The sequence below is a fragment of the Dreissena polymorpha genome, chromosome 4 (assembly GCF_020536995.1).
Source record: "Dreissena polymorpha isolate Duluth1 chromosome 4, UMN_Dpol_1.0, whole genome shotgun sequence".
Classification (NCBI taxonomy): Eukaryota; Metazoa; Mollusca; class Bivalvia; order Myida; family Dreissenidae; genus Dreissena; species Dreissena polymorpha.
The window spans coordinates 112,808,835-112,825,834 of NC_068358.1; the positions used below are offsets into that span (position 1 = coordinate 112,808,835).

Here is a 17,000-nt window from a genome sequence, read left to right on the forward strand (position 1 = left end):
GCGTGAACTAATATGTATAGGCTACCTCCTGACTTCTATGATTAACCCTTTCCCCCATACAAAGCAAAGTGAAATGGCTATGTGCAAACAGCATAAAACCAGAACAGCCTGTGAGTAACTCGCAGTCTGTTCAAGTTTTATGCTGTTTGCTGCTCATCAGTATCTAAAGGTTGGAACTGAAATATTTAAAACTTGGATTTAGTAAGAATATACAACATTTCATCATGTCCGTAAAAAGCTTACAGAAAAGTCAATATAAGTTTTCCATTGGCATCAAGCACTTTCAAAAATTAACATAATAAAAGTATTTCTAAAAAATAATAGCATTCATTAATATTGTTTGACTTATTTTTTGAGGCTTGGGGTAAAGCACCAGAAAAAACAAATATCTTCCACTATGGCTGCACTTTACCTTGTATAACAAGTATCTTACACTATGGCTGCACGTTACCTTGTATAACAAGTATCTTACACTATGTCTGCACTTTACCTTGTATAACAAGTATCTTACACTATTGCTGCTGTTTACCTTGTATAACAAGTATCTTACACTATGGCTGCACTTTACCTTGTATAACAAGTATCTTACACTATGTCTGCACTTTACCTTGTATAACAAGTATCTTACACTATGGCTGCACTTTACCTTGTATAACAAGTATCTTACACTATGGCTGCACTTAACCTTGTATAACAAGTATCTTACACTATGGCTGCACTTTACCTTGTAGAACAAGTATCTTACACTATGGCTGCACTTTACCTTGTATAATAAGTATCTTACACTATGGCTGCACTTTACCTTGTATAACAAGTATCTTACACTATTGCTGTTGTAAACCTTGTATAACAAGTATCTTACACTATGGCTGCACTTTACCTTGTATAACAAGTATCTTACACTATGGCTGCACTTTACCTTGTATAACAAGTATCTTACACTATGGCTGCACTTTACCTTGTATAACAAGTATCTTACACTATGGCTGCACTTTACCTTGTATAACAAGTATCTTACACTATTGCTATTGTAAACCTTGTATAACAAGTATCTTACACTATGGCTGCACTTTACCTTGTATAACAAGTATCTTACACTATGGCTGCACTTTACCTTGTATAACAAGTATCTTACACTATTGCTGTTGTAAACCTTGTATAACAAGTATCTTACACTATGGCTGCACTTTACCTTGTATAACAAGTATCTTACACTATGGCTGCACTTTACCTTGTATAACAAGTATCTTACACTATGGCTGTTGTAAACCTTGTATAACAAGTATCTTCCACTATGGCTGCACTTTACCTTGTATAACAAGTATCTTACACTATGGCTGCACTTTACCTTGTATAACAAGTATCTTATGGCTGCACTTTACCTTGTATAACAAGTATCTTATGGCTGCACTTTACCTTGTATAACAAGTATCTTACACTATGGCTGCACTTTACCTTGTATAACAAGTATCTTACACTATGGCTGCACTTTACCTTGTATAACAAGTATTTTATGGCTGCACTTTACCTTGTATAACAAGTATCTTACACTATTGCTGCTGTTTACCTTGTATAACAAGTATCTTCCACTATGGCTGCATGTTACCTTGTATAACAAGTATCTTACACTATGGCTGCACTTTACCTTGTATAACAAGTATCTTATGACTGCACTTTACCTTGTATAACAAGTATCTTATGGCTTCATTTTACCTTGCATAACAAGTATCTTATGGCTGCACTTTACCTTGTATAACAAGTATCTTACACTATTGCTGCTGTTTACCTTGTATAACAAGTATCTTCCACTATGGCTGCACTTTACCTTGTATAACAAGTATCTTACACTATTGCTGCACTTTACCTTGTATAACAAGTATCTTACACTATGGCTGCACTTAACCTTGTATAACAAGTATCTTACACTATGGCTGCACTTTACCTTGTATAACAAGTATCTTACACTATGGCTGCACTTTACCTTGTATAACAAGTATCTTACACTATGGCTGCACTTAACCTTGTATAACAAGTATCTTACACTATGGCTGCACTTTACCTTGTATAACAAGTATCTTACACTATGGCTGCACTTTACCTTGTATAACAAATATCTTACACTATGGCTGCACTTTACCTTGTATAACAAATATCTTACACTATGGCTGCACTTTACCTTGTATAACAAGTATCTTACACTATGGCTGCACTTTACCTTGTATAACAGGCTGTCCACCAGTAGATCATGAGCAATAACATTTGCCTTTAGTTGTTCATAGTATAGCACATCCTGAAATATAGCATGGGCAAAACATGTGAGCTTTGATCTGGGAAAACAGGGCTAAATGCATATGCGTGGTGTTGTAAAAGATTAGCCTGTGCAGGCCACATATGCTATTCAAGCACTGCACTGTCTGCTTTTATGGAATTTTTCATGCATGAAAGTCTCTTCTAAAATAAAATAAATTATAGGCAATAAGTGTTGTCCCAAATTATCCTATGTTGACTGGAAAGGCAAATCTAGGACTACAATTTATGCACATTCATTTGGGCCTGCTCTCCAAGAACGAGGCTTATATCAGTTGTTTTTATTGGAATGCACAAAATCATGACAGCATCAACAGTTCTAAGAGTTTGAATAGTCAAAATGATGAGATAACAATAAAGTTGTTATGAAAACTTATTTCAAAGACACCATACCACTGCTAATTACTGGGAAACACCCAAGAAGGTGTTGCTTGGTTATGGAATATATAAAAAAAACATGAGTGCATCAACAATACATAGGGTATTTAAGTGTTTTTTTGCTATAAAATATAACTGGAAACAACCTCAAATGATAAAGTCCAGAGTTTGAAGTGGACCACAAAACAAAACAAGAGATGTGTTTGTCAGAAACACAATGTCCCCTACTGCACCGCTTTGAAGCCAAACATATTTGACCTTTGACCTTGAAGGATAATCTTGACCTTGACCTTTCACCACTCAAAAAGTGCAACTCCATGAGATACATATGCATGCCAAATATCAAGTTGCTATCTTCAATATTGCAAAAGTAATGGGAATTGTTAAAGTTTTCGGACGGACAGACAGACTGACTGACTGAATGACTGACTGACAGTTTAACTGCTATATGCCACCCTACCGGGGGCATAAAAATAACAGTCATTGAATATCACAAATATCGCAGTTATCGCTCATTTCAAGCAGGTACACCAATTAAGTATAGATCAAATTAATTTCAAAACTTTCTTGTTTACTTCTTCAAATTGATCACACACAATGACAAAAAGATTCATTAAATCAATTTCTTTAGTTAAAGGAAACATAACTCTGCAAAAAATGATTCACATTCACTAACTTAACGTCTGCACTTCTAAGTAGAATAAACAACACTCACAAAATTTCAGTTTCATGCACAGAAAACTGTTTTGTACACAAATTACATATGTATAATGAGGTAAATGTCCAAAGACCAAAAGGTGATTCCATTTAATTCTATAAACTTTCTTTGCATGGGTATAAAAATAAGTTTGTTAAAAGATTTGTTTAAAGATTAAAACCATCAATGTTTTAATAAAAATAATTACTTCCTAACCTGAACAATTTCAAGCGAATGTGTGCCTATCACAGTATTTCCGAATTGGTCTGGCGTCCTTCATATTGGTAATTGTATGTGACAAAATTAAGCTACTGGGAAAAATTCAAAAATGTTATTTACTTTGGTCAAATTTGTGCTATTAACCATATTTGTAATAAGATGCAAATACATCAATTTAAAAGACATTACATGTGTACTAACATTAATATATCACATTTCACTAAAAGTCTAAATTTGTTATCCGGAAATTGTTCTTTTTGGCGAATTCAGATCAAAATAATATTAAAATGGTCACCATTTTAGGAAAACAGACATTTTTATGCCTAAACAAAGCACACCAGCCCCTTACAAATTCATCAACGTTAATTCCGAGTATCTGACTCCAGAGGTCCTCACGCAGGCTAACAGGGCAGCCCTTCTTGGCGTACTCCTGGGCTATCGGACTGTGCTCCGCTTGCAATACTGAAACATAGCAGTCTTGTTCTGGGAAACCTGGGCTTTATTCCAGTGCGTAAACTGTGCTCCCAGATTGGCCTGTGAAGTTTGCACAGGCAAATCAGAGATAACACTTCCAACCTAATTTGGATTTTTGCAAAGAAGAGACTTCCTTTAAACAAATAAAAAACATAACAGCGGACACAAATATTACCTGAATAGCCAATGCAGACTGCACAGGCTAATCTGGGACAATACTTTACGCACATGCATAAAGCCCAGTTTGTACAAATGTGGCTCATTAACAAGCAGATGGTTACAAGAATTTATCTCAATACAGGATCGTGTTTCTGGTGTTTATTTACCAGTATTTCTTCAATTTAACGTAACATGATACATAACACATTATTTTTTTGGGTAAAATTCTTTCTTTTGAATGTATGATATCGAATGAAAACTAATTGTTAAGGATTTCTAGTTCATAGGTTTCGATAAAATTACACAATTTCAGCATTTAAGAATTTTAGCCATGGCAATGTAGCCTACAGACCCAGGCCACACCATAAACGTAAACCACCATCTTCACAAACAATAAAAACTAAGTGTGTATCGAACTTAAAAAAAAAAAGTTTAGGTTAAAAATAATATATGTATCACAATTTAAAATCTTTTAACTCTCTATACACCGTAATAAGTACTTAACCAACATGAACACACCTTTCTTGCCAAGTTTGACCCTGTCGCTATCAAACATGTCAGCAGGAATGTCACTGCTGTCATCCACCCCTGTCTGACACTGGTTGATGGCCATATCACTGTACAGTAACCGCTGGAATACACCAAGAAAGACAATACAACAGAACCGCATCTGGGAAAATGGGGTTAAATGCAAGAGTCCAAAGTGTCCCTCCAGCTTACCCGTGCAGCACTCACAGGCTTATCAGGGACGACACTTTCAGCTTTTATTGAATTGACCTTTTTAAAGGAAGTCTCTTCGTAACAAAAATCCTGTCTAGTCGGAAAGTGTCCTACCCTCAGAATTCACATCCTTATCTGGTTCAACACTTTGATATCACATCCATTAAGCCCCATTTTGCAAGTGAGCATCTCAAGGCAAATAACTACGGATGCAACAGGTTATAAAAATCATAAACAGGTTAAACTTTTACTGTAACCAGTTTTTAATGGTTTAACCTAAAAAGGAAATTTTTAAAAGTATATTTTTACAAATGTTATGTTGGTTTTACATGTAGAAAATATTGCTTGTGTTGATTACATAAGCGGCCATATCAGTCTCTTAATAAAATAGTATAAAAACATGTATTTCAATCATTTCTAAAAGTATGTCAGATTTTTTTTTCTTGCTAAAAGTACATGAGTAAAAAGAACTACACAATGTTATCCCACTTTTACAGCGAATTTGGTTGATTAAAGCCGCGTTGATTAAATATCATCTATTATAGGCAGAAACGACGTCAATATTTCGACAAAATGACGTCATAAATCCAGCGAAATTATCGAGTCAAACTAATTTTGTTTAAACAAAAAAGTTTACAAAATAAAAAGTGGGATAAAAAGAATAATAGATTAGCGTTGATTATAGATCAACACCAAGGCTCGTGCTTTTTGTTTTCTAAGCCTCGCATGATAAACCTGATCTATAATAAACACTAACCTATTATTCTCTATTTCATTTTCATGTGGCATCATATTATATTGCCCTGTTTGTTACATTTGCGTCGTTTCTTTGTTCATTCCATTTTAATTTTCTGAACTCAAGTTCCTTTAATATCAAGTTTTTTCTCTTTCAAGCTAACGTAAAGAGGTTGGTCAAGTTTGTTAATCAAAACCTCATCACTCCTTATTATATAATAATAAAGGAGCCATGCTCTGTGATAAGGGGGTTTAATGCATGTGTGGAAAGTGTTGTCCCAGATTAGCATGTGCAGTCTGCACAGGCTAATCTGGGACAACACTTTCAGTCTAAACTGGATTTTTTCTAAGACGATACTTTTTTTAAACAGAAAATATCATAAAAGTGGAAAGTGTTGTCCCTGATTAGCCTGTGCAGATTGAACAGGCTTATCTCGGATAACACTTTACACACATGCATTAAACCCCCTTTTCACAGAGCACTGCTCATATTTATCTGTTTCTAGTTTTGACAGTTCTGTTACTTACCAATCTATTGATACTGCTCAGCTTCAGCGGCAGTTGCACAAGGCCCCACAGAGTATATGTCCTGAAACAAGTATGATGTACATAACAACTGGAAAAAGTATGCACATTATGAGCTGCATTTTGGAAAAATAGGTCTTATGTCATATGTTGACAGCCTAGCTACAGACAAGCCTGCACAATTGCGAAGTCTGGTAACAGGTACACTAATGGTCTCATAAGCGGACAGGGTAGCTCCAGACCAGACAGCTCAAATGTGCAGGCTGCAGGAGCTACTCTGGTAGCATGTGCCTTTAGACCCATTTTTGCATGAAGGGGCTCACATATAGCAGTAGTAATGAAAATAAAAATCTACTATTAAGTAACATACAAAAGTTGATTATAACCAATCTTCCCATCTAACTAGAGTTGGCTTTCAAAATAAGTTTTCTTTGTATATATCTCATAACCATTGTATTCATTGAAATAGCTGTATAGTTAGTATAATGAGAATGTCATCCACAACTCTACCTACCCACTGGAGTCGCCGGCATTGTAGTTGGGGTTCTGAAGACACATAATCACCTCCAGGAAATCTTTTGGAGCGTACACGGGCCGTATCTGGGTCAGGTCTGGTGCAAATGAAAATAGAGAAAATTAAAATGAACCATGCTGTGTGATAAAGGGGTTTAATGCATGTGCGTTAAGTGTTGTCCCAGATTAGCCTGTGCAGACTGTCCCAGATTAGCCTGTGCAGGGACGACACTTTCCTCAAATAATTGAGTTTTGTTAAGAAGAGACTTTCTTGAAACAAAAAAAATATCATAAAAGCTGAAAGTGTTGTCCCTGATTAGCCTGTACGGGATAATGTGGGACGACACTGTAGGAACATTCATTAAACCCCCTTTTCACAGAGCACGGCTCAATTGGTTTTACAAGAAAAATCAGGAATCCAAACAATAAGCAATCGTAGAACACATAATCATTATGATACCATTTTATCTGGGAAAACCAGACTTAACATATGTGCGTACAGTATTTCCCTGATTAGACTGTGCAATCTGCATAGGCTAATCAGGGACAACACTTTCAACACTACATTAATTTTTACTAAGAATAGACTTCCTTTAAACACACAAAAATCCATAAAAGCTTAAACTATTGTCCCTGACTTGTCTGTGCTAATCTGGGACAATATATGCACATGAATTAAGGCCATTTATTTTACAGCTCAACTCACTTTAAGAACAATTAATGCCCAGCAAAATCATCTTGTGCTCTGTGAAAAGGGGTTTAATGCATGTGCTTTAAGTGTCACCCAGATTTGCCTGTGCAGTCTGCACAGGCTAATCAGGGATGACACTTTCCGTCTAACTGAAATTTTTGCTAAAAAGATACTTCCTTTAAACGAAAAAAAAATCATAAACGCGGAAAAAGTTATCCCTGATAAGCCTTGCAGACTGCACTGGCTAATCAGGATGACATTTTACGCACATGCATTAAACCCGCTTTTCAGAGAGCGTCGTCCAAATGATTTATATAAAACTCACCAGGTCCATCAATGCCAAGCTCTGTCCATCTCCCTGCCAATTCCTTCTGCTCCTTTTCTGGACGCTGAATAGAAAATAGAACAACAAATTTTAAAAAATACATTAATTTTGTTCTATAATATGAACTGTGCCAAGCCAAAATGGGTCTTAAGTGGCAATAAGTGGCCAGTGTAGCTACAGGCCAGCCTGTGCATTAGCACAGTCTGATTAGGACCTTGCCATTCCACCACCAAGTCTTGCGAGGTTTTGTGGTCTCTTGAGGGGACAGGGTAGCTCCTCACCAGACTGCGCCAATGCACAGGCTAGTCTGGAGCTATGCTGCCTGCATATGTCATAAGACCCAGTTTTGCATGACCAGCATTATATTATATTATAATTATGAAGCTTGTTCTTGAAACTGATATTTCTTGTAGTTTATATATGTATATGTATAAAAGTTACAGTATGATAATTGTATTGGTCAAACATAGTCTATATGTTATATTCTAATGTGATAAGATGAACAGAGGCTGAAGAACAGAGAATAACATATCATGTAAACTTATAGAAATGAATCATAATTTGAAAGTCAGCATGATGTAGTAACGGTACATGTGAAATACCTTTCTGGCTAGAGGAATATTCAGCTCTGTGCACATGCTATTTAAACTTTTTAGAATCCTCTTCTCCCAAGCTTGCTGAAATGCATGTTTCAATATATCTACATGACATGTATTTGGTCTTTAAAATAGGTCAGACTAACGGTCTGGAAAAATATAGTTTGATGCATGTGCGTAAAGTGTTGACTCAGATAAGCCTGTGCAGTCCGCACAGGCCAATAAGGGACATCAATTTCTGTTTTTTTAATGGATTTTTTTGATGAAAGGAAGTGTCTTTTGAACAAAGATCACTTGAGGCAGAAAGTGTGATCCCTAATTAGCCTGTGCAGACTGGGACAACATGTTATGCATTAAGGCATGTTTTCGTGTGATCCCTGATTAGCCTGTGCAGACTGGGACAACATGTTATGCATTAAGGCATGTTTTCGTGTGATCCCTGATTAGCCTGTGCAGACTGGGACAACATGTTATGCATTAAGGCATGTTTTCGTGTGATCCCTGATTAGCCTGTGCAGACTGGGACCACATGTTATGCATTAAGGCATGTTTTCAAAGAGCAGGACTCAGATCCATGTAGATGCTTATGACAATAATTAAATTATGACAAACAGATATTTATGCTATAGTTATATCTGCTGCAGTACTGTTGTTAACTGGTCACTACTGCTGTTTCTGTTTGTTTGTTATTTTTGTGTGTTTTTTTAATTGCAAAAAGTACGGGAATCAAATTTATGATGATTTATTGAATACTGAAAACTAAATTGTATAATTTGTTTCACTTTTTTAATGATGCAGGAAGTTTCATATCTAACAAACATGATTTCTGCGTTCTTTCTCCAAAATGTATTAATTATGATTGTGTAGTTACTATGAATTGACCAATAGATACTTGTTTTTCAAAGACTGAGGTCAGCAATTACGGGATTATATTTCCATGGTGAACAGCAGAATATGGTTTCATATGTCAAATTAATTTACTTCAAACAACCTGAAAGATACAACCTTGTGCAAACATCCCTTGACAAACAACCTTTGACAATCAAATTTGAAGAAAAAAACATGAACAAACAACTTGGACAAAAAAAAAATGAGCAAAACAAAAAATTTGTACAAACAACCGTGGGTAAACAACCATGAACAAACAAAATTGTACATATTAGTTTGGAAAAAGTACCTTCTACACAAAATCCCGTACAAACATCCTTCGTCAAACAACTGTGCAAAACCAACATTGGACAAACAAACTTTGACAAATAACACCAGACAAACAAACTTGCATAAATAATCTAAGAAAAATATCCTCAAAACAAACTGACAGAAAAAACATTAGACAACCAATCTTTGACAAACTAATTTGGACAAAGACCTTAAAAATCTGAATCACAGAGCAATAAATGTTTTCTACTTAGATCCAAGACACCATTCCATACCTGTGCTTTCCTAAGGTATAGCAGCGGTTCTTTGAGATGTTCTGCAGGTGTGGCCTGGGGGTGGGAGCTAACAGGGTGACTCAGCAGGTACTGGTAGATCTCATTCCTTAACTTCTTTTCCCACCCTTTAAAGTAATATTTTATATATTTTATTATGAATCTTTTCTAAGCTTATAATGCCTTTTGCCTTTTTTATTTCCTTATTAATAATAGTCATCACCTAGATTGACTGCAATGATAACACAAGTCCAAGCATCAAATTTTTTTTTTAAATGGCAAAATAATTTGAGTCGTGTTCTGAGAAAACTGGGCATAATGCATGTGTGGAAAGTGTCGTCCCAGATAAGCATGTGCAGTCCACACAGGCTAATCAGGGAAGACACTTTCTGCTTTAATGACATTTTTTGTTTAAATGAAGTTTCTTCTTACATTTAGCAAAAATCCAATTTAGGTGGAGAGTGTCGTCCCTGATTAGCCTGTGCAAACTGCACAGGCTCATCTGGAACCGCACTTTACGCACATACATAATGCCCAGTTTTCTCAGAACGCAACTCATATGCAGATAACAATTATTCATGCCCAGTTTGTTTAATAACACATTCTTAAATAATTCATTTTTGTTCATAAAACAATCAGTTAAATCCTGATTCCTATAAGCCTTAGTCACTCATTCCTGTTTCATTCCTCACCCAACAGCAGCCTCAGTAATGTCAAAAGTCAGGACACATGTTAGTCATTATGGTCTAGACATTACTTATTTTTGAAAAAAGACCTCACAATGTCATAACTTTGAAGCATGAAATCTGACATGTGTCAATTGCAATATTCACATTTTTAATTTTTAATGTGCATAAGTGGAGTAATTATTCATAATAAAAAGCATTCCTAATTGACTACGAAAAGGTTTGTTCCAGACAACCCAACAGCATTTTCCAAACGTTTTATTTCAGTTGTAAAAACTGGGCTTAATGCATGTGCATAAATTGATGTCCCAGATAAGCCTATGCACAGACTAATCAGGGCGGACTCTTTCTGTTTTATTGAATTTTTCTTTTAAAGCAAATGAAAATCTATTTTAGGTGGAAAGTGTTGTCCCTGATAAATCTGTACAGAATGCATAGGCTTATCTGGGACAATATTTCACGCACATGTATAAAGCCATGTTTTTCCAAAGCAGGGCTTATTAATATTCTATTGTAGCTCTATCTGTAGGCTGACAGGAGCCACAATCAAGAATGCATGACTAAAAAATTGATAATAATTATTCATTTTCTGGTATAAAACTGGTGAAAAACAAAACAAAGGAGTAGCATCATGCAAAAATTAGTTTCGGGTCTTATGCCATGTGCTGCCAGCATAGCTCCAGGATAGCCCGTGCTATTGCGCAGTCTGGTCATGGCCTACACCTGTAATACTTGTGTCAGTGTAGCTTTAAGCTCCAGACCAGACTGCATGAATGGGCATGATGTTCTGGAGCTAGGCTGGCCTTATAAGACTTATGACCAAATTTTGAAGATTTAATTAGAAGACTCACATACCCGAAGCTGCTAGCCCACTTTGTACACCTTTCTTTAATTCTGAAACTCTAACAGACGTTTTAGAAACCTCTGTCTGAAATAGAAAAAAACACATTTATAGCTAATAAATAATTCTGTAAATTACAAATTTTGAATTTTGGAATTCCTAACAATTTGTTAATCAATAATTAAAATTAAGTATATATATATATATATATATATATATATATATATATATATATATATATATATATATATATATATATATATATAATGTACTTATTTGCTTTCATAGAACTACTGGATTAAGAATCATAGGGTTCGATATCTTTCAGATTGAAACAGTTACGAATTGATACGAATTTTCAGTGACAATTCAATATTTTTCACCATACAAATAATGATACAAATACTGCCAATTAAAGGCAATTGACAATCAGTTTCTATGTATTCTTTTTATTTGCCTAGAATTATTATTATACTAAATCTATTGTAGTACCTTGGATGTAGTCTGATTTAAAAACAACACTTGGTCAGCCAAAAAGATTTTTAAGTGAAAACTATTTCTGTTTTTACTAACAACACACTTATAGACAAATAGGAATCAACCATGTTCTAGAACTATCCTTTTGTGATATTAAAGACACAAATTATTAAAAATATCCATCACAAAAGTTACTTCAGATAATCAGCAGTTTTATAAAGAAAAATTTTATAACAGAGGTAAATAATAACATTCAACAGTGGTCTATAGGCCTAAATGAACCATACATTTGCAGCGTCGACACTAACAGGAGTCCAAGACTGATTTAAATGAGACTCCGACACCCTGTTTTTGTGTCAAGACGGTCCTTCAGACTCCTTTAAAATCATCTTTGAATAAAAAAAATCCTTTTATTTCCTTATTCGTTTCGCAAGATCAGAATGTCTGAACTTTTGTGCATCCGTAAAATGTGCCACTTATCATCCTGCTAAGCTTGAACACGATGAACAAAAACAAAAGAATCAGAAATTATTTATTTTGGTTCCCTGTTGCTGTCCGTGAATGTAGTAATAGGGAAACATGCAAACTATGAAACTCCGAATCGCTGATCGTGGCCGTTTTTTTCCTGATGTTTTTCTAGAGTAAACTAGCTTTGCCAAAAGTCTCTCATTACTATAACAAGAGATCCCCATAACGGGTGCCAACGCATTTTTTAATAAATAGAAGCTTGTCAGATTTTTTTTATTTATTTTTGTGTAGAGGTCACAGTGACCTTTACCTGTGACCTAGTGACCCCAAAATGGGTGTGGCATGTAGAACTCATCAAGGTGCATCTACATATGAAGTTTCAAAGTTGTAGGTGGAAGCACTTTGATCAAAGATCTATTAATATACCAAGATAAGTGTTATCGAGATATCCCGTTAATTCGCCCGGCCTCCGAGATTCCCTGACGTAATCGGTCACGTGATATCGAGAATTTTATATCGATGTCGGCTGTCTAAGAATCAAACGGGTTATTAATTGATGCAAACACATTGTTTGATTAATAAATGATTTATTTAAAATGATTAACTTAATTCAAAATTATGTTTGTTGTTTTCAAATTAATTGCTTTTAGAATATGAAAATTGTAGAATTATGTACCTATGGATCACAATATCTATTCGGACCAACAGAAAATATCGGGTATTAGCGCAACGAAAACGAGATCAATATTACCTAACATCAATCGAGCAGCCGCTAGTCTCACTCTGTTATCTCAAAGATCTATTAATATTTCTGCGCCACTGGAAATCACGTCGTCAAATCTCGGGCCTGGAGAACTAACGAGATTTCCTTCTTTATCGCATTGATGATTCTAATCTTGGTATATTAATAGATCTTTGCTTTGATTTAAGAGCAAATGTAAAGGTTTTAGCACGACGCGAACGGCGTACGAGGAGCTGGCTATGACAATACCTCGGGTTTTCTCCGAAAACAGCCGAGCTAAAAATCACCACAATACCCGAAATTGTTTACACTATGTATGTTTTGTGGCCTCAAGTTACTGAAGAAGGGACTGGCTGTGAATCAGTTAAGCGTGAATAACCTGTGTCACTTTCAATAGATGATTTCAGTGTTTTTTTCCAGTTTGTAGGCATTGTCATACCAACCACATTAATCGGTTCCTATGGTGTCTTCTCCACAATTAAATTGTGGCAAGTTACTTAAGAGACTGATGGTGGAAACCGGGTGTAATCTTCATCTTGACATGGAAATGGTGCTTTTCGTGCATAATATTGTGTAAACAGTTTTAATTTTATGTTTTCATGGTGTAAGAACGCAATGATGACATTGAAATAATATTAAAATTATATTGCGTTGCTCAGTTTCCACGTTGTTAGAAATATTATGAAGAGTATATAAAAAGCAATGACAAATGTAGGGCTGTTACGTGATTTGTAAACAATGATGCTGAGGTAACATAATGTAACGTATATAATGTCAAGGTTAAACAAGCAATCATAACGCATAATAAAAAATAGAATATATAACTTTGCAATGTGTTAAACAATTTTGCAATGTGATTGCAGATATTTTACAGTTGTCACTTAGCACTTTAATCTGAAAACAAAACTAAAAGAAAAAATTTACACTTCTACATTACATTTCATGGATTGACATGTGTGATGACCACCTTAGCTAGGAGATGGTGCTAAATATGAGTTAAGCATTTTTACAGTCACTGTCATTTTATGAGATGTTATTGATTTGGCACAGCATTTTTAACTGCTCTTTATCATGATGTTGCCTTTCATCCAAAACAACAGCCAGAAGCGGCATCAAATGCCATTTTCAAACCATCTCCACTAATGCATTAGAAATAATATGAAGACAGTCGTCACCTGTGCTGCATTATGAAGGTCCGTGTAAATCTTCGAAGACTTCAAAGATTGCAACAAATTCTGCACATACCCAGGTGAAAAATGGGATTCCATTTAATCAAAACAAAGTAGCTCGTATACGTAGATTTATTATAAAATACTGACTTTGAATCAAGTTGTTTTTGAGGTTTTAGGGAAATTAAATCATGTTGAATTTAATGTTATAATAAGGGAAATATCTTAGGAAAAAAAACAAAAGGCAACGCCAATTTTGTTTACATCTCCAATAAGTTAAGAGTGCATTCCCTTAAGAGCGAAAAAAAGACTCTATCTATCTATCTCATAGTACTGCCTCACGCCTCTCGCGAGTATTATGGGCTCTACCCAATCGTGCATAGGCTACAATACACATATTTAAATTTTGAAATTTCAAGCATCTTCTTGACTCATTTAACAGTGATACTGTGAGCCTGCTATAGAATATTGAAAGCTACACGGGCACATGCAGATTTCTGCTCTTCACAAAACCGCCCGATGTATTTCTAACGTGCGGACATGTAATACAGTATAAACACGACTAAATATCATAACTCCATATCAATTTTCCTTAGGGCGTCTCATGATAAAACAAATTATATTCAAACGTTATTATTAAACAAATGTAATACACTTGTAATCAATAATAACATATACAACAATAATTCGACCTCTGTATTTTGATGTTTGTTATGTCCTTCCGCGCCTTAGGCTGCTTTTGGTGTGGACCCGGATGGTGTCCAAGCACTCCTACCAAATAAACTTACAGTGGTTATTACACACAGACAGGTCCACATGCACGCACGCACGTACACACAAACATAACCCACCAACACCCACACTACCCCTGCAAATATAATAATTAAAATAATAATAATAATAATAATAATAATATTTTTGATGATGATGATGATGATGATGATGATGATGATGATGATGATGATGATGATGATGATGATGATGATGATGCTGATGATGATGATGATGATGATGATGATGATGATGATGACGACGATGACGATGATGATGATGATAATTAATAAAAACAAATAGTAATAATAATAATAATTATAATAATAATAATAACAAGAAGAAGAAAAGAAGAAGAAGAAGAAGAAGAAGAAGAAGAAGAAGACGAAAGAGGAAAAGAAAGAACGAAAGAAAATGCATATAGTTTGTATCAGTCAGGTTCTTTCTAATCCATTATGTTTAATACTTTACACAATTAATTCTTAAAATAAGGTTTTACAATAAAATTAACTTTACTTGAAATACATTATTTCAAGACGGGAGGCGGAAAACTACAACGGGCGAGGCATGGTATGGTATTGCGCAAGGGGGGGGGGGGTTAGAGGGTTAGGGTTAGGGTTTGGGTTAGCCTAAACCCAACCCTAACCCTAACCCGACCCTTCACCTAACCCTTACCCTAACCCTTTTTTGGGGTTATCACCCCTGACCATGCCTCGCCCGTTGTAGTTTTCCGCCTCCCTTTCAAGACAGAATGAATAAACTTGAATATCACAACAACCCACACAATAAACCCCCGGAAATAGACCAACTTAGTTATTTATTGTTTGAAACAACAATCTGCTCTCCTAATCGGGGGTATATAAAGAGCAAAAGGTAAGTTGACCATATATATACGCCATATATTGCCGACGTTAAACGATATCCTAAAAGCCCAAGATACGGTATTCCGTAGGATAAGTTTTACATTTTGGCGAAGGGTTTCGTCACAAGCAATATTTCTTGTCAAACTAAGTACACATCTTTTGTTTTACGAGAAAGAAATTAAGTACTTGTTTTATTTAATTATATATAACAAATGCGAGTGCATATTTGCATAATTAAGCTTTACATTATTATTGTTTTATGTTGATGCAACATTTATCACACAATTGTTTTGTTTATTTATTTTTTAATCTCGAAGACTAGATGACTGTTTCTTAGTTGAGAATGTATTTACCTCCGTTTCCAAGTAGTGAACATGGGCCTGATTGCCCAAACATTTAAAAGAGACAGGAGTGTACCGCTCAAAAGCTTGCAAATCTGTTAACTAAAGACAACAACGGCGATGTCGACATTAAATCCGTCGGTATTTTAATGCTTGCGTGATTGATTCACTTTTAAAACCACATCTTTAGTGTTACCAGTTTCTATGTAAAATATATTGCTTACAGTGTGGTGCGAGCCTTGTAAATAAAATGTTAAATAACATTTTACGCAATGACACAGTAATTTGTAAACATTGTGTTTTAAGAAACAAATTTAATAACGATAAATAGAACGTACGGACAGATCATTTGTTGCCATAATAAATCTGACTTTAGTATTTCAAATATGATTTGTGAATTATGTTGATGCATGCGATTATGATGATGATCAATCGGAGCGCCATTATACCCGATCAGCATCAATAGTTGAAGCCCCAGCAGCAGCAGCAACAACAACACACTCAAAAACAAACAGCAGCAGTAAGAACAGCAGAAACAAAACAATAAGAACAAAAGAAACAACAAAAGCATAAACAAAAGCAACACCACAACAATTATTGCATCAGTAACGACAACAACAACACAAACCCCCAAAAACAGCAATTATATCAGCAGCAAAAACAGCAACAACAACAACAAAACATCAGTGCAATTAAAATATAAAATAAAAGCAAAGTAAAACATATCGAACAGACTTATACAAATTAAACACGAATATAAGCCTCTATCCTCTTCATATACAACAATATAGAAACGTAAAAAATGGTTAAATACATATTTTTTGTATTCAGTAAATAACTTGCATTTAGTTTGATTACAAACAGGAAAGATGG

General features: G+C 35.1%; 1 protein-coding gene across 1 annotated transcript in view; it reads right to left on the bottom strand.

Moving 5' to 3' along the window:
- LOC127877430 (TBC1 domain family member 19-like) overlaps nt 1-14,505 on the bottom strand; it is a 28,488-nt gene extending 13,983 nt beyond the window's left edge. Inside the window, exons 1-10 of the mRNA XM_052423298.1 lie at nt 14,159-14,505; nt 11,311-11,383; nt 9,773-9,897; nt 8,346-8,420; nt 7,744-7,807; nt 6,729-6,825; nt 6,218-6,278; nt 4,754-4,865; nt 3,951-4,063; nt 2,216-2,290 (exon numbers count right to left, since the gene is read on the bottom strand). Coding sequence (XP_052279258.1) covers nt 2,216-2,290; nt 3,951-4,063; nt 4,754-4,865; nt 6,218-6,278; nt 6,729-6,825; nt 7,744-7,807; nt 8,346-8,420; nt 9,773-9,897; nt 11,311-11,383; nt 14,159-14,251 — 888 coding nt within the window. The 5' untranslated portion in view covers nt 14,252-14,505. The remainder of the gene's footprint in view (nt 1-2,215; nt 2,291-3,950; nt 4,064-4,753; nt 4,866-6,217; nt 6,279-6,728; nt 6,826-7,743; nt 7,808-8,345; nt 8,421-9,772; nt 9,898-11,310; nt 11,384-14,158) is intronic.
- Between the last annotated feature and the right edge of the window lie 2,495 nt (nt 14,506-17,000).